This window comes from Artemia sp. Qi Xiang Cuo, chromosome 17 (assembly GCF_049724085.1).
Source record: "Artemia sp. Qi Xiang Cuo chromosome 17, ASM4972408v1, whole genome shotgun sequence".
NCBI classification, from domain to species: Eukaryota; Metazoa; Arthropoda; class Branchiopoda; order Anostraca; family Artemiidae; genus Artemia; species Artemia sp. Qi Xiang Cuo.
In genome coordinates, this window is record NC_142810.1 from 39403457 (window position 1) to 39429367 (window position 25911).

The following is a 25911-nucleotide window of genomic DNA, read 5'->3' on the forward strand; positions in this document are numbered from 1 at the left end:
AAAGATACCAAATTTTTTCTTAGAAGTATTATTTTTTGATTGTGATAACAACTTTTCTGTCATAAGTAGCAAGTTTTGCTTAACACTAACAAACCTTCTCATCAAAGTAACAACATTTTACCCTAATACTAACATACTTTTACTGAACAAAAAAAAATTCTCTTAGAAATAATATTTTTCATCACTGATAACACTTTTTCTGTTCGAACTAGCAAGTTTTCTATCAAAGATACCAAATTTTTCATAGAAGTAACATTTTTGATTGTGATAACAACTTTTCTGTCAGAAGTAGCAAGTTTTGCTTAACACTAACAAACATTCTCATCAAAGTAACGATATTTTACTTTAATACTAACATACTTTTACTGAACACACACAAATGTTTCTTAGAAATAATATTTTTCGTCAGTGATAACACTTTTTCTGTTCAAACTAGCAAGTTTTCTACCAAAGGTACCAAATTTTATCTTAGAAGTAACATTTTTTGATTGTGATAACAACTTTTCTGTCAGAAGTAGCAAGTTTTGCTAAACACTAACAATCCTTCTCATCAAAGTAATGATATTTTACCCTAATACTAACATACTTTTACTGAAAAAACAAAAATTTATCTTAGAAATAATATTTTTCGTCAGTGATAACACTTTTTCTATTCGAACTAGCAAGTTTTCTACCAAAGATACCAAATTTGTTCTTAGAAGTAACATTTTTGATTGTAATAGCAACTTTTCTGTCAGAAGTAGCAAGTTTTTCTTAACACTAACAAACATTCTCATCAAAGTAATGATATTTTACCTTAATACTAACATACTTTTACTGAAAACACACAAATTTCTCTTAGAAATAATATTTTTCGTCAGTGATAACACTTTTTCTAATCGAACTAGCAAATTTTCTACCAAAGATACCAAATTTTTTCGTAGAAGTAACATTTTTGATTGTGATTACAACTTTTCTGTCAGAAGTAGCAAGTTTTGCTTAACACTAACAAACTTTCTCATCAAAGTAACGACATTTTACCTTAATAATAACATACTTTTACTGAACACGCACACAAAGTTCTCTTAGAAATAATATTTTTCATTTCTATGTCTGAATCTATTTGCTTACATGTCTGGGTTGGTGTTTGGTTAGGTTAGGTTAGGTTAGCTAAGTTAGGTTAGGATAGCTAAGTTAGGTTAGCTAGTAAACATTTCTCCATGTTTAAGTTAGGTTAGGTTAACTTATCATGAGCGCTCATGATAAGCTAACCTAGCCTAACTAAAGCATGGTACCAAGTCGACATGGGTGGATTTTCCGGCGAGTATGGTTAGGTTAGGTTAGATCAAGATAGGTTAGGTTAGGTTAAGTTAGGTTAGGTTAGGTTAGCCTACGTACGCGCGCGTACGTAGGCTAACCTAACCTAACCTAACTTTACCAAACCTAACAGAAAAGTTGTTAACTTTTCTGACAGAAAACCACAGAACCACAGTTTTCTGTCAAGTTGTTGACAGAAAACTTATCACGATCAAAAAATATTACTTCTAAGAAAAAATTTGGTATCTTTGCTAGAAAACTTGCTAGTTCGAACAGAAAAAGTGTTATCACTGACGAAAAATATTATTTCTAAGAGAAATTTGTGTGTGTTCAGTAAAAGTACGTTAGTATCAAGGTAAAATATCATTACTTTGATGAGAATTTTTGTTAGTGTTAAGCAAACATTTCTACTTCTGACAGAAAAGTCGTTATCACAATAAAATAATTTTACTTCTATGAAAATATTTTGCATCTTTGGTAGAAAACTTGCTAGTTTGAACAGAAAAAGTGTTATCACTGACGAAAAATATTATTTCTAAGAAAAATTTCTTTGTGTTCAGTAAAAGTATGTTAGTATTAAGGAAAAATATCATTACTTTGATGAGAATGATTGTTAGTGTTAAGCAAAACTTGCTACTTCTGACAGAAAAGTTGTTGTCAATATCAAAAAATTTTACTTCTATGAAAATATTTGGTATCTTTGGTAGAAAACTTGCTAGTTTGAACAGAAAAAGTGTTATCAGTGATGAAAAATATTATTTCTGAGAGAAATTTTTGTTTGTTCAGTAAAAGTATGTTAGTATTAAGGTAAAATATCATTACTTTGATGAGAAGGTTTGTTTGAGTTAAGCAAAACTTGCTACTTCTGACAGAAAAATTGTTATCACAATCAAAAAATGTTACTTCTAAGAAAAAATTTGGTATCTTTGCTAGAAAACTTGCTAGTTCGAACAGAACAAGTGTTATCATTGACGAAAAATATTATTTCTAAGAAAAATTTGTGTGTGTTCAGTAAAAGTATGTTAGTATTAAAGTAAAATATCGTTACTTTGATGAGAAGGTTTGTTAGTGTTAAGCAAAACTTGCTACTTTTGACAGAAAAGTTGTTATCACAATCAAAAAAATTTTACTTCTATGAAAAAATTTGGTATATTTGCTAGAAAACTTGCTAGTTCGAACAGAAAAAGTGTTATCATTGATGAAAAATATTATTTCTAAGAGAAATTTTTGTTTGTTCAGTAAAAGTATGTTAGTATTAGGGTAAAATGTTGTTACTTTGATGAGAAGGTTTGTTAGTTTTAAGCAAAACTTGCTACTTCTGACAGAAAAGTTGTTATCACAATCAAAACATTTTACTTCTATGAAAACATTTGGTATCTTTGCTAGAAAACTTGCTAGTTCGAACAGAAAAAGTGTTATCACTGACGAAAAATATTATTTCTAAGAGAAATTTGTGTGTGTTCAGTAAAAGTATGTTAGTATTAAAGTAAAATATCGTTACTTTAATGAGAATGTTTGTTAGTGTTATGCAAAACTTGCTACTTCTGACAGAAAAGTTGTTTTCACAATAAAAAAATGTTACTTCTATGAAAAAACTTGGTATCCTTGCTGGAAAACTTGCTAGTTCGAACAGAAAAAGTGTTATCAATGATGAAAAATATTATTTCTAAGAGAAATTTTTGTTTGTTCAGTAAAAGTATGTTAGTATTAGGGTAAAATGTTGTTACTTTGATGAGAAGGTTTGTTAGTGTTAAGCAAAACTTGCTACTTCTGACAGAAAAGTTGTTATCACAATCAAAAAATGTTACTTCTACGAAAATATTTGGTATCTTTGGTAGAAAACTTGCTAGTTCGAACAGAAAAAGTGTTATCACTGACGAAAAATATTATTTCTAAGAGAAATTTTTGTTTGTTCAGTAAAAGTATGTTAGTATTAAGGGTAAAATATCATTACTTTGATGAGAATGTTTGTTAGTGTTAAGCAAAACTTGCTACTTATGACAGAAAAGTTGTTATCACAATCAAAAAAATTTTACTTCTATGAACAAATTTGGAATCTTTGCTAGAAAACTTGCTAGTTCGAACAGAAAAAGTATTATCATTGATGAAAAATATTATTTTTAAGAGAAATTTTTGTTTGTTCAGTAAAAGTATGTTAGTATTGGGGTAAAATGTTGTTACTTTGATGAGAAGGTTTGTTAGTGTTAAGCAAAACTTGCTACTTCTGACAGAAAAGTTGTTATCACAATCAAAAAATGTTACTTCTATGAAAAAATTTGGTATCTTTGCTAGAAAACTTGCTAGTTCGAAAAGAAAAAGTGTTATCACTGACGAAAAATATTATTTCTAAGAGAAATTTGTGTGTGTTCAGTAAAAGTATGTTAGTATTAAAGTAAAATATCGTTACTTTGATGAGAATGTTTGTTAGTGTTATGCAAAACTTGCTACTTCTTTTAGAAAAGTTGTTTTCACAATAAAAAAATGTTACTTCTATGAAAAAATTTGGTATCTTTGCTGGAAAACTTGCTAGTTCGAACAGAAAAAGTGTTATCACTGATGAAAAATATTATTTATAATAGAAATTTTTGTTTGTTCAGTAAAATTATGTTAGTATTAGGGAAGAATTTTGTTACTTTGATGATAAGGTTTGTTAGTGTTAATCAAAACTTGCTACTTCTGACAGAAAAGTTATTATCACAATCAAAAGTTTTTACTTCTAAGAACAAATTTGTTATCTTTGCTAGAAAACTTGCTAGTTCGAACAGAAAAGGTATCATCCCTGATGAAAAATATTATTTTTAAGAGAAATTTGTGTGTGTTCAGTAAAAGTATGTTAGTATTAAGGGTAAAATATCATTACTTTGATGAGAATGTTTGTTAGTGTTAAGCAAAACTTGCTACTTCTGACAGAAAAGTTGTTATCATAATAAAAAAATGGTACGTCTACGAAAAAATTTTGTATCTTTGGTAGAAAACATGTTAGTTCGAACAGAAAAAGTGTTATCACTGACGAAAAATATTATTTCTAAGAGAAATTTCTGTGTGTTCAGTAAAAGTATGTTAGTATTAAGGTAAAATATCATTACTTTGATGAGAATGTTTGTTAGTGTTAAGCAAAACTTGCTACTTCTGACAGAAAAGTTGTTATCACAATCAAAAAATTTTACTTCTATGAAAATATTTGGTATCTTTGGTAGAAAACTTGCTAATTCGAACAGAAAAGTGTTATCAGTGATGAAAAATATTATTTCTAAGAGAAATTTTTGTTTGTTCAGTAAAAGTATGTTAGTATTAAGGTAAAATATCATTACTTTGATGAGAAGGTTTGTTAGTGTTAAGCAAAACCTGCTACTTCTGACAGAAAAGTTGTTATCACAATCAAAAATTTTACTTCTAAGAAAAAATTTGGTATCTTTGGTAGAAAACTTGCTAGTTAGAACAGAAAAAGTGTTATCATTGATGAAAAATATTATTTCTAAGAGAAATTTGTGTGTGTTCAATAAAAGTATGTTAGTATTAAAGTAAAATATCATTACTTTGATGAGTGGGTTGGTTAGTGTTAAGCAAAACTTGCTACTTCTGACAGAAAAGTTGTTATCACAATCAAAAAATGTTACTTCTACGAAAATATTTGGTATCTATGGTAGAAAACTTGCTAGTTCAAACAGAAAAGTGTTCTCATTGATGAAAAATATTATTTCTAAGAGAAATTTTTGTTTGTTGGTGTTTTGGGTGTGTCGGGGGGTCTTTGGGGGCCTTTGGGTTCGGTGTCCTTTAGTGGGCATTGTGAGGACCGGGGGGCCTGGGGGTTTTGGGGACCTGGGGGTTCCTTCGGGTTGGGGATTACTTTTTCTATCTTCCACCGAAAAATTAGAATTGAACTTTAAATTTCTTTGTCTTTGTGAAATAAAGAACTGAAGTGGAAGATTTTTGTTTTCTCTGGAGAAAATAGAATTGAAGTGTGTTCTTTGGTAATGTTCAGAAGAGAACTTGAACTTTTCTTCACTTCGTTGAGGAAATTTGGAACAGTATTTAAATTTTTCATCCCTTTGAGAAAAATCTGAACTAAAGTGGAAAATTTTTATATTATTTGGAAAAATAGAATTGAATAAAAACTAATTTCTTTTTCATTGAGAAAATTCAGAAGAGAACTTGAACTTTTCTTCACTTCATTGAGAAAATTTAAAATTGAAATAGAACTGCTTATCTTTCGAGAAAATATTCACAGCTATGATATAGCTTTTTCTATCTACTATGGAAAAATTTAGAATTTGTAAAATTGGTTTAAGAAGCATATTAAGAAAAGAACTTGTTCTGAAATGCCTTTGAAAAGTATTGCTTGGTGTTGGAGCATTCAAAAGCTGTAAAGTATAGTTGTGGGTGAAAAAGATAAGTACTTCAAGTTGGAAAATGGGATTAGGAGGGACATTAAGAAAGTAACTTGATCTGAAATGGTCTTTGAAAAGTATTTCTTGGTGTTGAGGTACACAAAATGCTTTAAAGTATAGTTGTGGGTGAAAAAGATGAGTACTTCAAGTTATAACATGAGTTTAGGAGTGATAGTTAGAAAGTAGCTTTCTCTGAAATTTCAATTTAATATTATTTCTTGGTGTTGAGGCATTAAATAAGCTGTATAGTTTTGTTTTGGGTGAAAAAGATAGGTACTTCAAGTTGGAAAATGGGTTTAGGAGGGACACTAAGAAAGTAACTTGCTCTGAAATGGTCTTTGAAAAGTATTTCTTGGTTTGGAGGTATCCAAAAAGCTGTAAAGTCTAGTTTTGAGTGAAAAAGATAAGTATTTCAAGTTGTAAAAGGGGTTTAGGAGGGACATTAAGAAAGTAACTTGCTCTGAATTGGTCTTTGAAAGGTATTTCTTTGTGTTGAGGTATCCAAAAAGCTGTAAAGTATAGTTGTGGGTGAAAAAGATAAGTACTTCAAGTTGGAAAATGGGCTTAGGAGAAACATTAAGAAAGTAACTTGCTCTGAAATGGTCTTTGAAAAGTATTTCTTGGTGTTGGGACACTCAAAAAGCTGTAAAGTATAGTTGTGGTTGAAAAATATAAGTACTTCAAGTTGGAAAATGGGTTTAGGAGGAACATTAAGAAAGTTACTTGCTTTGAAATGGTCTTTGAAAGGTATTTCTTGGTGTTGGGGCATTCAAAAAGCTGTAAAGTATAGTTGAGGTTGAAAAAGATAAGTACTTCAAGTTGCAAAATGGGCTTAGGAGGAACATTCAGAAAGTAACTTGCTCTGAAATGCCTTTTGAAAGGTATTTCTTGGTGTTGAGGTATCCAAAAAGCTGTAAAGTATAGTTGTGGGTGAAAAAGATAAGTTCTTCAAGTTGCAAAATGGGTTTAGTTGGGACATTAAGAAAGTAACTTTCTCTTTAATGGTCTTTGAAATGTATTTCTAGGTGTTGAGGTATCCTAAAAGCTGGAAAGTATAGTTGTGAGTGAAAAAGATAAGTACTTCAAGTTGGAAAATGGGTTTAGGAGGGACATTAAGAAAGTAACTTGCTCTGAAATGGTCTTTGAAAGGTATTTCTTGGTGTTGAGGTAACCGAGAAGCTGTAAAGTATAGTTGTGGGTGAAAAAGATAAGTACTTCAAGTTGGAAAATGGGTTTAGGAGGGACATTAAGAAAGTAACCTGCTCTGAAATGGTCTTTGAAAAGTATTTCTTGGTGTTGAGGTATCCAAAAGCTGTAAAGTACAGTTGTGGGTGAAAAAGATAAGTACTTCAAGTTGCAAAATGGGTTTAGGATGAACATTAAGAAAGTAACCTGCTCTGAAATGGTCTTTGAAATGTATTTCTTGGTGATGAGGTAACCAAAAAGCTGTAAAGTATAGTTGTGGGTGAAAAAGATAAGTACTTCAAGTTGGAAAATGGGTTTAGGATGGTCATTAAGAAAGTAACTTGCTCTGAAATGGTCTTCGAAAAATATTTCTTGGTGTTGGGACACTCAAAAAGCTGTAAAGTATAGTTATGGGTGAAAAAGATAAGTACTTCAATTTGTAAAATGGTTTTAGGATTGACATTAAGAAAGTAACTTTCTCTGAAATGGTCTTTGAAATGTATTTCTTGGTGTTGAGGTATCCAAAAAGCTGTAAAGTATAGTTGTGGGTGAAAAAGATAAGTACTTCAAGTTGGAAAATGGGTTTAGGAAGGATATTAAGAAAGTAACTTGCTCTGAAATGGTATTTGAAAAGTATTTCTTGGTGTTGAGGTATTCAAAAGCTTTAAATTACAGTTGTGGGTGAAAAAGATATGTACTCCGAGTTGGAAAATGAGTTTAGGAGTGACATTAAGAATGTAACTTTGTCTGAAAAGGTCTTTGAATATTATTTCTTGGTTTTGTGGTAACCAAAAAGCTGTAAAGAATAGTTGGGGGTGAAAAAGCTAAGTTCATAACGTTGGAAATTGGGTTTAGGAAGCGGATTAAGAAAGTAACTTGCTCTGAAATGGAATTTGAAAAGTATTTCTTGGTGTTGTGACACTCAAAAAGCTGTAAAGTATATTTGTGGGGGGAAAATATATGTTTTTCAAGTTGCAAAATAGGTTTAGGAGTGATATTAACAAAGTAACTTGCTCTGAAATGTTCTTTGAAAGGTATTTCTTGGTGTTTAGGTATTCAAAAAGCTGTAAAGTATATTTGTGAGTGAAAAAAATCAGTACTTAAAGTTGGAAAATGGGTTTAGGAGGGACATTAAGAATGTAACTTGCTTTGAAATGGTCTTAGAAAAGTATTTCTTGGTGATGAGGTATCCAAAAAGCTGTAAAGTATTGTTGTGGGTGAAAAATATAAGTACTTCAAGTTGGAAAATGGGTTTGGGAGGAACATTAAGAAAGTAACTTGCTCTGAAATGGTCTTTGAAAAGTATTTCTTGATGTTGAGGTATCCAAAAAGCTGTAAAGTTTAGTTGTGGGTGAAAAAGATAAGTACTTCAAGTTGGAAAATGGGTTTAGGAGGGACATTAAGAAAGTAACTTGCTCTGAAATGGTCTTTGAAAAGTATTTCTTGGTGTTGAGGTGTCCAAAAAGCAGTAAAGTATAGTTTTGGATGAAAAAGATAAGTACTTCAAGTTGAAAAATGGGTTTAGGAGGGACATTAAGAAAGTAACTTGCTTGTCTTAGTCGATTACGTCATTCTATGCCCATAAATGAATTCCCGTCATGACCTTCTGATAGGGTTCTACCGATTATTTAATCATTTTCTAAGAAATCCTTTTGTCCTAGTTGATTACGTCATTCTATGCCCATAAATGGATTCCCGTCATGATCTATTTATATGGTTCTAACGATTATGTAATCAATTTTTCCGAAATCCATTTTTCCTAGTTGATTACGTCATTCTATGCCCATAAATGGATTCCCGTCACGATCTCCTTATAGGGTTCCACCGATTATGTAATCAATTTCTTGGGAATTCTCTCCCTTCGATTACGCAATCAATATATCTCTTCCCCACCTTCCCCTTAGAAATATCAAATTAATTCCCCTTTCGTGAATCAATAATTTTCCTTAGAAACAACAAATTAATTCCCATTTCGTGACATATCAATCAATCTTGACATCACCTGTCAGACATTATTAAACTTCGCCTGGAAACAATTTGATTAATGATTGACAGTACCTGTCAGACATTATTAAACTTTGCCCGGAAACAATTTGATTAATGACTGACAGCACAGGTGTTCCAAATTCCCAATCGCTTTAATTAACCACGTGTTCTCCCTAATGACTATATGCACATGGCCAAAACAACAACAACCACAACCTCGACCTTGGAAATTTAGGTCATTGACACCATTAACCACGTGTTCTCCCTAATGACTCTATGCACAGGGCCAAAACAACAACAACAACAACATCGACCTTGGAAATTTAGGTCATTGACCCCATTAACCACGTGTTCTCCCTAATGACTCTATGCCCAAATTTGGTGTTAAAAAAAGTTGTAGGTGGCAGCAGGGGTGAGTCCTGGGACCTCCTGAGGCCTTTCTACTAATGCATTCCAAAATTATAGAAATCGTTGCCTCCTATTTTTTTACGGTTCGATCCGGCAGCAGTGTGAAACTTCGCACAAGGCAAAAATCCTTCGTAATTTTGTAATAACCAAAAGAAAGACTAGAAAATCCCATTTATCAGGTGCAAACCGGGTTTTCCGGGATAGAAATCCCGGTTCTTCCAGGCTACATTTCTTCTTTAGAGGGTTTCCATGTAAATATATCTGTAAAATAACAGTGTGTCACTGAATTATGTGACTTCAATTATAATGTAGTTTATAAATTTTGCTAATTTGTCTTTAATATTGAGGTACGTTTGTCAGAATCATGGCTTGTCTTCGTTTTGTTCTCTGTTGTTTCTCTGATTACAGTTAACAAAGGACTGGTTACTGCGCGACCCCTTGTCCCTGATCCAGACGCCTGATGGACTGATCAGCTTTTGTCTCCTAATGATCTGAATATTGCAATGTTCTTGAATTTTTTTTTAATAATGAAGTATATACATAGCACTATAGAATTTATACTCTCCATCTTTTTGCCCTATTTGTGACAAAATGTTTCTTTGGTGGCAGAAATTGGCACTTTACTAAGGTGCGATCTATTTAGTCATGATTGCAGCGGGAGTTGCAACCTAGTGAAGGACGAACTACTGTGAAGGACTAAAAATTAAAAACACGCGTTTAAGAAAAGACTGGCTAGTGAGAAAAAATGGTTATTTCTAGCTGATTCAGGAATTTTACTTGAAAAGGACTCCATATATTCTCATTATCATTGAAATGAACAATCCCCTGATACTCTACAATCGTTGAGTCGATACGATCTCCCGTGGTGAAAAAAAGAAAAAAAAATACATCTCTGCTATCTATGACAAAATTCGATTTTCGCTGGGGGTCTTTTATTCTCCGGTAAAGGGTTTCTGGCAATAGCAATTTCAATGGTATACTTCTTATTTTGAGTTGACGTCATGTTTAAGGGGTTCTGATTTTTTTCAGATATAATTAGAATGGCTGTAAAAAATTATCATTGTAAAACTATATCGTAATTAAAGTTCACGGTTCAGTTGAATCTGAAAAACAATTACTACTTTCATATCTGTGTCAGTTGTGAAACATTAGTCACTACATATTTTCTTTAAAACCCTCTTTTAGAATTTTCACTGCTATGGCCTGTTGTTTGCTCTTTTCTTGATTCCAGCTATTGCTGCAACAATGATTAAGGCTGCAAGAACACCAGTGTCAAAGTGTGACCTAGATTAAGAACAATATCTTAAGGCAAGCTGTTATCATCTGGTGTAACTGGTAAATTAATCACAATAAATAGACAAGTACAATTTCACCACGAACATTTTTAGATTACCATTTAATTGAGAAGCACAAAATTTTGTGTAAGGGCTGAGGGGGATACCCATAGCTATCTAAAGTGTTAAGAAGGAATCAGGTTGTCACCTGACTGGTTTACGAGACTGACAGGAAAGGGTTAAATAGATACTTGCCGGTTTCCCACGTGGAAGAGCGAAATTCACAATAAGGGTAAAATTTTAACACTTTCGGAAAAAAAGTCTTTTTACCTTTCTCTATCTCCCACCCCGTTAAAATGATCTAAATAAATTTTCAATCGGTAAAATATTTCACGCAGCCTTTCTTATCTATAATATGACTTGGTTTAATATATTTAATTGATCTTTTAGTTTACTTATTTATTGGAGAACATGTTGCTTTGGTTGACTTCGTGCACACGATGTATAATCGTGGATTGTTAAACGATGGGCAGTACATAGTTATATCCGTTGATGATCTTATTTACGACCCAAAGGAGCCTCTGGAACGGTACTTACAAAGGCGTAAGTAATTACTTTTTATACCTGATCTTTGCCCTGCATTAAAGCCGTCGAAAAATATTTGATTTTGATGCCCCGAAAGGGGCAGATACTATTGAAAGTTATCGTAATAGGATTGGCAGTTGGAGAATCAAACTTTTCTTAAGATCTGTTAAATTCAAATTCTGAATCCAGCAGTCAAGATAAAAAATTTAAATAAAAATTCGGATTAGTTTCATTCTTAATGACATATTCTTAAATTAAATGCATTTTTATAGTTCGTTTTCATATTCAAATCGTGCTGGTCGGTTGGCCGACTTTACTGTCTGCTTAATAACGAAAAACCAAGATTCTGTTTTCGCGAATGTCATCCGAAATTTTCCCAAGTTACAATATAAAGATCGCCATCAGTGATGATTAATGTTGCGTATCGTAAGATACCCAATTACTTTTCAAATGAACGTCTGGATTTTCTTTTCTGAATTCCCGTTTCCTTCTTGAAAATCCTTGTAATTCTGTTTTCACTCTTTCGTTTTTATTCTCTTAATTGATTACGTGATTTTTAAATACATGGCTGTTTCACCATCAGCTAAATTAGTCCGAATTCAATAATTGTCAACTTTTGTAGGGCTAGTCATCCTTTCCCCAAATGTTGACTGACATACGAAACTAGCAAAAACTTCCATGCAAACGATTTACTCCAATCGCTTGTATTTGAATCATGTTTATATTCCCCTGATTGGTCGCCACCTGTCACTTGTCTTTGTGGCTATGAAAGCGGTTTACTCAGATCTAAAATTCTCGAGTGTGTTCTGAATAATTAACAAATATCAGGACTACAATTGGTGTAACTTGATAGTGTTGACTCCAACTTTTGATAGTGGTATTCCTCGCTTGAGAGGACTCCAAGGAGCTACCATATCAAGATTTTAACAAAGTTTGTTACTTGGTATAATTTCTGCTTAGTTGCTCGTATTAACTAAAGCTCCTGCTCGAACCTGAAGTCCCGTCATGGTAGTCGGAAGTAGTGTTGAATTACACTGAAGTGTTTATTACTGAGCGTTCTGCCAACTCCAGAATCCCCTAGTCAATTTACAAGTTCTAGCTTATAACTATAGCTTATAGCTATTCTCATTTGACCTGACAGTGTGAGGCATTGCGAAACTTGCTTTGGTAAGGGCCTTAGTTCATCAAATGGTGCTCACAATATAATAACCATTCACATGCTGATCACCCAGGTGAATAACACGCAAAGTCAGTGGATGTACAAAAAGTACAGGAATATACAAGATACGACTCATGACAGATATGAAACAAGACTCAACATATCTAACATAAGCTTTGTGTATATACGGACTAATCTAGTACAACAATACGCAATCGACCTCTGGTTTGTTTCAAGCCATGGGTCAATTGATTTTACAATATGAGAACTAGGTGGACATAAAAATATGTAGGTTGCTCCGTTTCTCGACCTCAACAATCAAGGCCGTACCCAGGAATTTTTTCGGGGGTAGGGGGGTTTACTCGAAGATATTTTTTTTTTTTTTGGGGGGGGTTGGGGTTACACAAAAAAAATTGTTTATATCCATTTTGTTACATGATTTGAGTCAGACAAACATTTTTTTTTTGGGGGGGGGGGTTCAAACCCCCCACCCCGCCCCCCGGGTTGTGGCCGTGTAAACAATAAGACAAATAGCGTCCTATATGAAATATGAATAACCAAGAAATATTCATTGGTAATGAAGTTCACAGCATCATCAACGGGTACCTTAATACCTATTACGCTAACACTGACGTTATAGTTCCTATCACTAACTAGAATGCCCCCGGTACTGCTTTTGTAACTGAGCCTAAAGTCCGTATCAAATTAGCTACTTTGATTGAGAGGTAGTTCTTACTCCCTTGCCTTGAAAGTTGACAAGTTGAGCCCTAATATTTTCTCGTAGATATCTCAGACTCGCCATCAACTGTCTAAAATTTGTCATCAACTGTCTGAAAGTCGTCTTGGTTTTCTTCCCGATGAGGATTTCTCCTCCATGTATCATATTAGTCTAAATATAATGAAAATATCAAGGAGTCGCGGAATTTTTAGGAAACTTCAATACATTTTCCGAGACCGACCCAAAAGTTCTATTTTATTGAGTAATTTAGTGTTGCGTCTCTTATTGCCATCTGTATGGATATCAAAATCTCATTCCCTTCGGAAACTTACCTACTTGAGGACCATCATCTGGCATCTGCAATTCAGATGTTTCATGAGAATATTCTCTATCATCATATGCAGTGCAATAGCGGTGCCTAAGTAAAGAACGATGTTGGCACAATGTATTTTTTTTCTTGGTTTTAGACCAGGGCACTTCGTATCGAAGGAGTTGCCGTAGAAACTTCGGAAAGGGCTCATTCGATTGGAAATTGGAGTGGCTTTTGCCCTTTTCGATAATCGAAAGTGATGGGAAGGCAACTAACACCCCTTCCACCCCCATCATTTTTCCAAACACATCCAACCAAAATTTTGAGATAACCATTTTATTCAGTGTAGTTGATTTCCAGATAGAAAATATGTTTTTGAGGAGCACACTCCCCCACAACCCTCAGGGCAAGGGCTTTAAGTTATGCACTAGGGGCATATAAGAACGATATTGGCACAGTGTATTATTTATTATTTTTTTCCTTTAGACCAGGGCACTTCGTATCGAAGAAGTTTTCGCATAAACTTCGAAAAAGGCTCATTCAATTGGAAATTGAAGTGCCTTGTGCCCTTTTTAATAGTCGAAAGTGATTGGAAGGCCCTTACCATTTCCCAAAACACATCCAATGAAAATTTTGACATAGCCATTTTGTTCAGCGTAGTTGATTTCAACATAGAAATTATGTTTTTGAGGAGGACACTCCGCCACAGCCCTTAGGGCAAGGGTTGTAAGTTATGCCCTGGGGGCGTATAAAGTTTTTATAGAAAAAGTTGTCGTGGAAACTTCAAAAAAGGCTCATTCGATTATAAATTCAAAGGGCTATTGCCCTTTTTAATAGTTGAAAGTGATTGGATGGTATCTAACACCCCTCTCACGCCTACCTTTTCCCCAAACACATCCAATCAAAATTTTGAGATAACCTTTATATTCCACGTAGTTTTAAGCTAGTGTAATTTTGTTTTTGAGTTAGACAACCCCCCCCCCCACACAGCCCTCAGGGCAAGAATGGTGGGCTTTACCTTGGGGGCAAAAAAGGTTCTTAGAAAACGTACCGTCGTAGAAACTTCAAAAAGAGTGTTATTGGTTGGAAATCTGTAGGGCTAGGTCCCTTTTTAACACGCGAAATGCATTGGAGGCCAAGTAGCAACTTATTCGGGCCGATTATTCTTCCAGGATCATACAGCCAAAGCTATGAGATAGTGTTCCCATTAGTTCCATGAGCCATTTTGTTCCACGCAGTTTTAAGTTCAGGAAATTATACCTTTGATCAGGACACTCCCCCCACAGTCTTCAGGGCAAGAGTTATAAGTTATGCCCTGGGGGCATATAAGGTTATTATGGAAATATTTGTCGTAGAAACTTGAGAAAAGGCTCATTCGATTGAAATTCAAAGGTCTAGTGCCCTTTTTAATAGTCAAAAGTGATTTGAATGCAACTACCCCCCCTCTCACGCCCACCTTTTCCCCAAACACATCCAATCAAAATTTTTAGATAGCCATTTTGTTCAACGTAGTTGAAAATTTTGGAAATTAGGTCATTAAGGATGACAGCCCCCCCCCCCCCCCCCACAACCCTCAGGGCAAGGGTTGTAAGTTATGGCCTGGGGGCATATAAGGTTTTTACAGAAGGCGATGTTGTAGAAACTTCAAAAAAAGGCTCATTCAATTGGAAATTGAAAGGGCTAGTGCTGTTTTTACAGTCGAAAGTGATTGAAGGGCAACTACCCCCCCTCTCACGCCCACCATTTTTCCAAACACATCCAATCAAAATTTGAGATATCCATTATGTTCAACGTAGTTGAAAGTTCTGGAAATTAGGTCTTTTAGGCTGATAACCCCCTCAGAGGCATCAGTGCAAGGGTTGTAAGTTATGCCCTGGTGGCATATAAGGTTTATATAGAAAGTTTTTGTAGAAATTTCAAAAAGGGCTCATTTGATTGGAAATTGAAATTGCCCTTTTTAATAGTCGAAAGTGAGTGGAGAGTAATTAACCCCCCTCTCACGCCCACCATTACCCCAAGAACATTCAATCAAAGTTTATAGATAGCCATTTTGTTCAACGTAGTTGAAAGTTCTGGAAATTATGTATTTAAGGATGACAAAACCTCCAGAGCCCCCATGGCAAAGGTTGTAAGTTATGCCCTGGGGGATATGAGGTTCTTATAGATACCAGTCTTATAAAAACTTCAAAAGAGGCTAATTAAATTGCTAGTTCCGAAAGCTAATGCCCTTTTTGAGAGTCGAAAATGATTGGGGATTACCAAACCACTCGGTCACACCCCCTCTTCACCCAAACATATCTAATCAAATTTTCAGATAACCATTTTGTTCAACGTAGTAGAAAGATCTGGAAATTAGATCTTTGAGAATGACAAGCCCCCCCCCAGCCCTCAGGGCAAGGGTGTTAAGTTAAGCCTTGGGGGCATATAAGGTTTTTATTGAAAGCGTTGTCTTAGAAACTTCAAAAGGACTCATTTGATTGGAAATTGAAAGGGCTAGTGCCTTTTCAATAGTTGAAAGTGATTGGAGAGCGACTAACACCCTTCTCATGCCCACCATTTCCCAAAACACATCCAATCAAAATTTTGGGATAGCCATTTTGTTTAACGTAGTTGAAAGTTCTGGAATTTAGGTCTTCGAGGAATAACAACCACCCTAACAGCCCTTAGAGTAAGGGTTGTAACTGATACTCTGGGCGCATATAAGGTGTTTTTAGAAAGCGTTGTCGTAGAAACTCAAAAAGGGCTCATTCGATTGGAAACCGAAAGGAAATCGAAAAATACAAATGAATGTGCATTGTCAGTTTAATATACATATACTCATATTTAGTAGTCAAAATGTTAATATTATTTGATTTATTGAAGTTATACAAGTAAAAACATTTATACTTTTTTCAGTAAAGTACAAATTATGTTCTGGCCCTGGGAAGGCATAGGGGTTTTGAGCCCAACTTATGTTAATTTCTGCTCGTTTTGATTTTGACTCGGTTATTTATTGTAATTTCTGTTCGTTTTGGGTTTAATTTATTTATCGATGCTGATTTGTGGTAGTTTCACGCTTGGTAGATTATTTGATTATATTTTTACTCATTTTTTTTTATTGGAGTTTTTTACTTTCCTTTGAAAAACTTATTTTGTGGAAAAAGTTTTTTTTAATTAATCTATGATAAAGAAAGGAACTTTATCCTTGAATAATGCTTGTGCCACATCATAGTCAGATCTATTGATAAAGAAAGCCAAATATCATGAATGACAAGGCACTTTTCTTGATTTTAGCTTCACACTTGCATTTATAAAGCCAAAAAAAAAAAAACTAAAATTGCATAAAATTAGTTTAAAGAGTTGTCACCAACAGTAATTTGTGTCCAAACGTTCTCTACTAATATTAAGTCTTCTTAACGTTCGTCAGATTCCTCTCCCAGATAGAAAAACCGCTGTTCTAAGTTTCCATCTTTTTCTAGTTTTAAAAATTATGCCTTAAACCTTGGCTCTGATTGGTCAGTCAAGAAATTTATTGATAAAATATTCTAAAGTTTTAAAAATTATACAAATCTTCATTACTCTGCATATCAAAACGGCTTGTAATGGGATTCTTTTATAAATAAATCCTGATTAAAACCTATTTAACATCAACAATGGGTGACGAAAGGCTCAGTGATCTGATGTTGGTGTTTAGTGAAAAAAAATTGTGTGAAGTCATTAGATTTTGTGGCTATGGTTGGTATTTTTGGAAAAATGAGACATCGTTGGTTCCCAGTTTTGCAATAAAACTGTGAATTACTTTCCAACCTAAGTTCTCTGTATTTATTAAAAACTTTAAAATTGCTTCTTACCATAATTAGTTGATTTTGATAGAGGCCTGTGCTAACCACTGTGAAGGAACGTTGCTCTTAAACAACTGTGAGCCGGCCACCTTGGAGGGCCGACGAAGGTTGCTCAGCCCCCCCCCTAAATCAGAATGAAACGACGCCACTGTTTTCGCTGCTAATCCTCTCTTTGATTTTATAAATTATATTTGATTTCTATGACAGATTGAAATTATGTTTTTGAGGAGGACACTTCCCCACAGCCCTCAGAGCAAGGGTTGTAAGTTATGCCCTGGGGGCATATAAGATATTTATAGAAAGCGTTGTCGTAAAAACTTCAAAAAGGGCTTATTCGATTGGAAATTGTAATAACTAGTGCCCTTTTTAATAGTCGAAAGTAATTGGAGGGCAATTAATCCCCCTTTTTTTAATAGTCAAAAATGGCTAGTGCCCTTTTTAATAGTCGAAAATGATTGGAGGCAACTAACACCCCTTCCATGCCCACGATTTCTCCAAAAACATCAATTCAAAATTTTGAGATAGCCATTTTGTTCAACACAGTTGAAAGGTCCAGAAATTATATCTTTGAGCTGGACACTCCTCCCACAGTCTTCAGGGCAAGGGTTGTAAGTTATGCCTTGGGGGCATATAGGATATTTAAAGAAAGCGTTGTCGTAGAAACTTCAAAAAGGGGTTATTCGATTGGAAATTGAAATGGCTAGTGCCCTTTTTAATAGTCGAAAGTAATTGGAGGGCAACTAATCCCCCTTTTTTAATAATCGAAAATGGCTAGTGCCCTTTTTAACAGTTGAAAGTGATTTGGAGGGCAACTAACACCCCTTCCATGCCCACGATTTCCCCAAATTTTGTCAAATTTTTGAGATAGCCATTTTGTTCAAATCAGTTGAAAGGTCCGGAAATTATATCTCTGAGCTGGACACTCCCCCCCAGTCTTCAGGGCAAGGATTGTGCGTTGTGCCCTGGGGGCATATACGGTTTTTATAGAAAGTGTTGTCTTCAAAACTTGAAAAAGGGCTCATTCGATTGGAAATTCAAAAGGCTAGTGCCCTTTTTAATAGTTGAAGGTAATTGGAAGGCAAATAACCCCTTACTCACGCCCACCATTTCCGCCCACGAATCCAATCAAAATTTTGAGATAATCATTTTGTTCAACGTAGATGAAAGCTCTGGAAATTATATCTTTAAGGATGACACCCCCCAAAGCCCTCAGGGCAAGGGTTGTAAGTTATGCCCTGGGGGCATAAAAGGTTTTAATAGAAAGCGTTTTCGTAGAAACTTCAAAAAGTGCTCATTCGAATGGATATTGAAAGGGCTAGGGCCATTTTTAATAGACGAAAGTAATTGGAGGGCAACTAGCTCCCCTCTCACGCACACCATTTCCCCAAGCACGCCCAATCAAAATTTTGAGATAAGCATTAGTTCAACGTAGATGATAGTTCTGGAAATTAGGTCTTTAAGGATGACATTCCCCCCAGAGCCCTCAGGGCTAAGGTTGTAAGCTATGCCCTGGGAGCACATAAGGTTTTTTTTTTATAGAAAATGTTGTCGTAGAAACTTTAAAAAAGGCTCATTCAATTGGAAATTGAAAGTGTGGTAAAGTGATTTTAAGGCTGTAAAGTGTGGTTATTGTCTTCCCCTATTACTCTATTTATAGGGGAGATACTTGTGGTCCTAAGGTAAATAAACTTTGCCTTAGGCTGTGACCTGACTAATGGGCGTACCAGCTGGGATTATTCGAGGGACTAAAATAAGATTGTAGAGAGGTTGACTATAACATAATACTTTTATTTATCCAACACATAACGATACAGGGTCTGACAATATATAGGTCGCTGGGACTAGTTGTCCCAGGGAATCAACAATTATAAGAATACTATGGTAAGATATAATATAATAAGACACTTGAACAATTACGATATTTGACATATAATCCTAGGTATTTCTAAACTAAACGGACCAGTGGTCAGTCCGACATAAAATTAGTATCAGGCTCCCCGTTCCCATAAAATTTAGCTTTTATACCAAGCATCAACCATATCTTATTGGGATCAGTGACGCACATGCCAAGGAAATAGCGATTTCTAAATTTCCGATTCAGCCTGCACATACCAATATGTGCTCTTTATCTTAATAAAAAGTAGTATCTCAAAACTTTGTATTTGCGTCTTATTGTTTTAAAATCCAATTTTGACTTAATTAGACAGCGTCACCGTAATACTTCCCCCCTTGATAAGAGTTGCCCCCAACTCTAAACATTTTACTTTTAAGACAACAAATTTTAAGTATTTTGTACGTGCTTCTTATACTGCCATTATTTATGGGTCATTCTGTGCATATGACAGTAGTATGTTACCTTATACTTCTGGGGCGCCCCCGTACCAAACCGGTTTTTCTGGTAGGTAAACAGGTCATTACACTCTTTGCCAAGAGATTAAACCAGTATTGTCTATAACTTAATTTACGTTGGTTAAACTTCCGATGGTTAAGAAAGCGTAACAGGTAATTAAAGTATGAGAGATGGGATGCTATAATTAGAATGATTTTAAGGTGAAACATTGTGACGTAAAAATAACTCAGTTATTTGCTTGCGTGTCTAGGAATTCCCGTGTTATTTGCTTGCTTGTATTTTGTGTTAAAATAAGTAGTTTTTATATTTTTTAAAAGAGCTTTAAGGGGTTTGAGAGACTCAGTTGCCTAATTCCGTGTGATTTTTCTTTACTTGATGGTCATTAAAAAAGAAATTTTTGTGTTAAATAAGTAGTTTTTATATCTTTTAAAAGAGCTTTAAGTGGTTTGAGAGACTCAGTTGCCTAATTCCGTGTGATTTTTCTTTACTTGATGGTCATTAAAAACGAAATTTTTGTGTTAAATAAGTAGTTTTTTTATCTTTTAAAAGAGCTTTAAGGGGTTTGAGAGACTCAGTTGCCTAATACCGTGTGGTTTTACTTTACTTGATGGTCATTAAAAACGAAATTTATGTGTTAAATAAGTAGTTTTTGTATCTTTTAAAAGAGCTTTAACGGGTTTGAGAGACTCAGTTGCCTAATTCCGTGTGATTTTTCTTTACTTGATGGTCATTAAAAAAGAAATTTTTGTGTTAAATAAGTAGTTTTTGTATCTTTTAAAAGAGCTCTACAGGTTTTGAGAGACTCAGTTGCCTAATTCCGTGTGATTTTTCTTTACTTGATGGTCATCAAAAACGAAATTTTTGTGTTAAATAAGTAGTTTTTGTATCTTTTAAAAGAGCTTTACGGGGATTGAGAGACTCAGTTGCCGGATTCCATGTGATTTTTCTTTACTTGGTGGTCATTTGTTGTATCTTTTAAAAGAGATTTATAGGGTTTGAAAGACTCAGTTGCCTAATTCCGTGTGATTTTTCTTTACTTGATGGTCATTAAAAACGAAATTTTTGTGTTAAATAAGTAGTTTTTGTATCTTTTAAAAGAGCATTAAGGGGTTTGAGAGACTCAGTTGCCTGATTCCGTGTGGTTTTTCTTTACTTGGTGGTCATTAAAAACGAAATTTTTGTGTTAAATAAGTAGTTTTTGTATCTTTTAAAAGAGCTTTACGGGGATTGAGAGACTCAGTTGCCGGATTCCATGTGGTTTTTCTTTTCTTGGTAGTCATTAAAAACGAAATTTTTGTATCTTAAATAAGTAGTTTTTGTATCTTTTAAAAGAGCTTTACAGGGATTGAGAGACTCAGTTGCCGGATTCCGTGTGGTTTTTCTTTACTTGATGGTCATTAAAAACGAAATTTTTGTGTTAAATAAGTAGTTTTTGTATCTTTTAAAAGAGCTTTACAGGGTTTGAGAGACTCAGTTGCCTAATTCCGTGTGGTTTTCCTTTACGTGGTGGTAATTAAAAACGAAATTTTTGTGTTAAATAAGTAGTTTTTGTATCTTTTAAAAGAGCTTTACGGGGATTGAGAGACTCAGTTGCCGGATTCCGTGTGGTTTTTCTTTACTTGATGGTCATTAAAAACGAAATTTTTGTGTTAAATAAGTAGTTTTTATATGTTTTAAATAAGTAGTTTTTGTATCTTTTAAAAGAGCTTTACAGGGTTTGAGAGACTCAGTTGCCTAATTCTGTGTGGTTTTCCTTTACTTTGTGGTCATTAAAAACGAAATATTTGTGTTAAATAAGTAGTTTTTGTATCTTTTAAAAGAGCTTTACGGGGATTGAGAGACTCAGTTGCCGGATTCCGTGTGGTTTTTCTTTACTTGATGGTCATTAAAAACGAAATTTTTGTGTTAAATAATTAGTTTTTCTATCTTTTAAAAGAACTTTACGGGGATTTAGAGACTCAGTTGCCGGATTCAGTGTTGTTTTCATTTTAATTTTGTTAATTAATATATAAAAATATTTTTTAAATAAGTTGTTTTTGTATCTTTTAAAAGAGCTTTACGGGGATTGAGAGACTCAGTTGCCGGATTCCGTGTGGTTCTTCTTTACTTGATGGTCATTAAAAACGAAATTTTTGTGTTAAATAAGTAGTTTTTGTATCTTTTAAAAGAGCTTTAAGGGGATTGTGAGACTCAGTTGCCTGATTCCGTGTGGTTTTTCTTTACTTGATGGTCATTAAAAACGTAATTTTTTGTGTTAAATAAGTAGTTTTTGCATCTTTTAAAAGAGCTTTATGGGGATTGAGACACTCAGTTTTACCTTGTCACAGTTACATTTTCTTGATTTTTCAAAGTTCATTTTGAATTTCTTTCGTTGAAATGCAAGAGTTGGAATATTTCAGTAGTGTTTGGTTGTGGTTTACCTTGTCACAGTTACATTTTCTTGATTTTTCAAAGTTCATTTTGAATTTCTTTCGCTGAAATGTAAGAGTTGGAATATTTCAGTAGTGTTTGGCTGTGGTTTACCTTGTCACAATTACATTTTCATGATTTTTCAAATTTCATTTTGAATTTCTTTCGATGAAATGCAAGAGTTGGAATATTTAAGTAGTGTTTGGTTGTGGTTTACCTTGTCACAGTTACATTTTCTTGATTTTTCAAAGTTCATTTTGAATTTCTTTCGCTGAAATGCAAGAGTTGGAATATTTCAGTAGTGTTTGGTTGTGGTTTACCTTGTCACAGTTACATTTTCTTGATTTTTCAAAGTTCATTTTGAATTTCTTTCGTTGAAATGCAAGAGTTGGAATATTTCAGTAGTGTTTGGTTGTGGTTTACCTTGTCACAGTTACATTTTCTTGATTTTTCAAAGTTCATTTTGAATTTCTTTCGCTGAAATGCAAGAGTTTTGAATATTTCATTATTGGTTTGTTTTGGTTTAACAAGTAACTTTTACATTGTCTTTATAGTTATAATTTAATTTTGTTTTTCTTTATCTTAAATTAAAGATATTTACTATTTCAGGAGTGTTTGGTTGTGGTTTACCTTGTCACAATTACATTTTCTTGATTTTTCAAAGTTCATTTTGAATTTCTTTCGTTGAAATGCAAGAGTTGGAATATTTCAGTAGTGTTTGGTTGTGGTTTACCTTGTCACAGTTACATTTTCTTGATTTTTCAAAGTTCATTTTGAATTTCTTTCATTGAAATGCAAGAGTTGGAATATTTCAGTAGTGTTTGGTTGTGGTTTACCTTGTCACAGTTACATTTTCTTGATTTTTCAAAGTTCATTTTGAATTTCTTTCGTTGAAATGCAAGAGTTGGAATATTTCAGTAGTGTTTGGTTGTGGTTTACCTTGTCACAGTTACATTTTCTTGATTTTTCAAAGTTCATTTTGAATTTCTTTCGTTGAAATGCAAGAGTTGGAATATTTCAGTAGTGTTTGGTTGTGGTTTACCTTGTCACAGTTACATTTTCTTGATTTTTCAAAGTTCATTTTGAATTTCTTTCGTTGAAATGCAAGAGTTGGAATATTTCAGTAGTGTTTGGTTATGTTTTACCATGCCACAGTTACATTTTCTTGATTTTTCAAAGTTCATTTTGATTTTGTTTCTTTGAAATGCAAGATTTTGAATATTTCAGTAATGTTTGGTTGTGGTTTACCTTGTCAAAATTACATTTTCTTGATTTTTCAAAGTTAATTTTTTATTTTCTTTCGTTGAAATGCAAGAGTTGGAATATTTCAGTAGTGTTTGGTTGTGGTTTACCTTGTCACAGTTACATTTTATTGATTTTTAAAATTTCATTTTTAATTTATTTCGTTGAAATGGAAGAGTTGGAATATTTCAGTCGTGTTTGGTTGTGGTTTACCTTGTCACAGTTACATTTTCTTGATTTTTTCAAAGTTCATTTTGAATTTCTTTCGCTGAAATTAAATAGTTTTACGATTTATTGTTTTTTTTTTTGTTGTGGAAATGTAAAAAGATTATTTAAAATTTATTTAAATAGTTATTATTTTATATATTTATATTAAATGCAAGAGTTTGAATATTTCAGTAGTTCTTTGTTGTTGTTTACCTTGTCACATTTACATTTTATTAATTTTTCAAAGTTCATTTTGAATTTCTTTCGCTGAAATGCAAGAGTTGGAATAGTTCAGTAGTGTTTGGTTGTGGTTTACCTTGTCACAGTTACAATTTCTTGATTTTTAAAAGTTCATATTGAACTTCATTATTTGTTTTTTTATTGTTTAATTGTAAAAGTTACATATTATATTGATATAATTTTTAAAATTTAATTTATATATATTAAATGCAATAGTTGGAATATTTCAGTAGTGTTTGGTTGTGGTTTACCTTGTCACAGTTACATTTTCTTGATTTTTCAAAGTTCATTTTGAATTTCTTTCGCTGAAATGCAAGAGTTGGAATAGTTCAGCAGAGTTTGGTCGTGGTAGAACACGTCTCAGGTTCTTTTTGTTGATTGTTCAAAGTCATTTTTGATTTTAATTCGTTGAAATTCAAGATTTGGAATAATTCAGTACTGTTTGGTTGTGGTTTAAATAGACTCCGATACATACTAAATATTAATAATATTTCATTTATTATTTATTTCGCTGAAATTGCAAGAGTTGGAATACTTCAGTGTCACAGTTACATTTTCTTGATTTTTCAAAGTTCATTTTGAATTTCTTTCGTTGAAATGCAAGAGTTAGAATATTTCAGTAGTGTTTGGTTCTGTTTTACCTTGTCACAGTTACATTTTCTTGATTTTTCAAAGTTCATTTTGAATTTCTTTCGTTGAAATGCAAGAGTTGGAATATTTCAGTAGTGTTTGGTTGTGGTTTACCTTGTCACAGTTACATTTTCTTGATTTTTCAAAGTTCATTTTGAATTTCTTTCGTTGAAATGCAAGAGTTGGAATATTTCAGTAGTGTTTGGTTATGGTTTACCTTGTCACAGTTACATTTTCTTGATTTTTCAAAGTTCATTTTGAATTTCTTTCGTTGAAATGCAAGAGTTGGAATATTTCAGAACTGTTTGGTTTTGGTTTACCTTGTCACAGTTACATTTTCTTGATTTTTCAAAGTTCATTTTGAATTTCTTTCATTGAAATGCAAGAGTTGGAATATTTCAGTAGTGTTTGGTTGTGGTTTACCTTGTCACAGTTACATTTTCTTGATTTTTCAAAGTTCATTTTGAATTTATTTCGTTGAAATGCAATAGTTGGAATATTTCAGTAGTTTTTTGTTGTGGTTTACCTTGTCAAAGTAACAATTTCTTGATTTTTCAAAGTTAATTTTTAATTTCTTTCGTTGAAATGCAAGAGTTGGAATATTTCAGTAGTGTTTGGTTGTGGTTTACCTTGTCAGAGTTACATTTTCTTGATTTTTCAAAGTTCATTTTGAATTTCTTTCGTTGAAATGCAAGAGTTGGAATATTTCAGTAGTGTTTGGTTGTGGTTTACCTTGTCACAGTTACATTTTCTTGATTTTTCAAAGTTCATTTTGAATTTCTTTCGTTGAAATGCAAGAGTTGGAATATTTCAGTAGTGTTTGGTTGTGGTTTACCTTGTTACGGTTACATGTTCTTGATTTTACATAGTTTAGTTTGAATTTTTTTTCGATTATATGTAAGAGTTTGAATATTTCAGTAGTGTTTGGTTCTGGTTTACCTTGTCAAAACTACATTTCCTTGATTTTTCAAAGTTCATTTTGATTATCTTTCGTTGATAGGCAATAGGTTGAACATTTCAGTAGCGTTTGGTTGTGGTTTAACATGTCACAGTTATATTTTCTTGATTTTTCAAAGTTCATTTGAATTTATTTCGTTGAAATGCACGAGTTGGAATATTTCAGTTGTGTTTGCTTGTGGTTTACCCTGTCACAGTTACATTTTCTTGATTTTTCAAAGTTCATTTTGAATCATTCAAGAGACTTGATGACACACGATTTGAAACGGCCTACTATGTTATTACCTGTGCTGGGCACCTTTACAAACGAATTAGGAGCTCCCGAGTTGTCATAACAATTGCTAATTAATGAGATGTTATCCCTCGCCACATGTCCAACCCGTCTGGTTTTTTATTCAACCCATCACCAGAGACGACACACACACACATAGACCCGGCACACGCACATACACGACACACAAACAGTCATAGTGAGAGAGAGATATCCAAAAAGTTGGGTTGACCTAGGTTCACTTAGAGTGGCGCGCCACGCTAACGTTACGTGCGTTACGTGCGCGCACGTAACCCCGTCTAAATGAACCTTAAAAAAATGAAATAAAGCTATGTCGACTTTGCATATCTCTCCTGATTGGTCCCTAAAAAACCAGTCTGGTTGAAAACGTGGAGTTTTCGTACTGCTCACTTTTTTGCAATGTGTAGGAACCAGTGGGGAATCCCCGCTCGTTTGGAAAGGTGCCAAGGAAAGG

The 25911-nt window shown here is 33.6% G+C and overlaps 1 protein-coding gene across 1 annotated transcript in view; it reads left to right on the plus strand.

The window, feature by feature from the left end:
* The window catches only part of LOC148942185 (guanylate cyclase 32E-like), a 320081-nt gene that overhangs the window by 251141 nt on the left and 43029 nt on the right, over window positions 1-25911 (plus strand). Inside the window, exon 5 of the mRNA XM_089103388.1 lies at window positions 10988-11140. Coding sequence (XP_088959514.1) covers window positions 10988-11140 — 153 coding nt within the window. The remainder of the gene's footprint in view (window positions 1-10987; window positions 11141-25911) is intronic.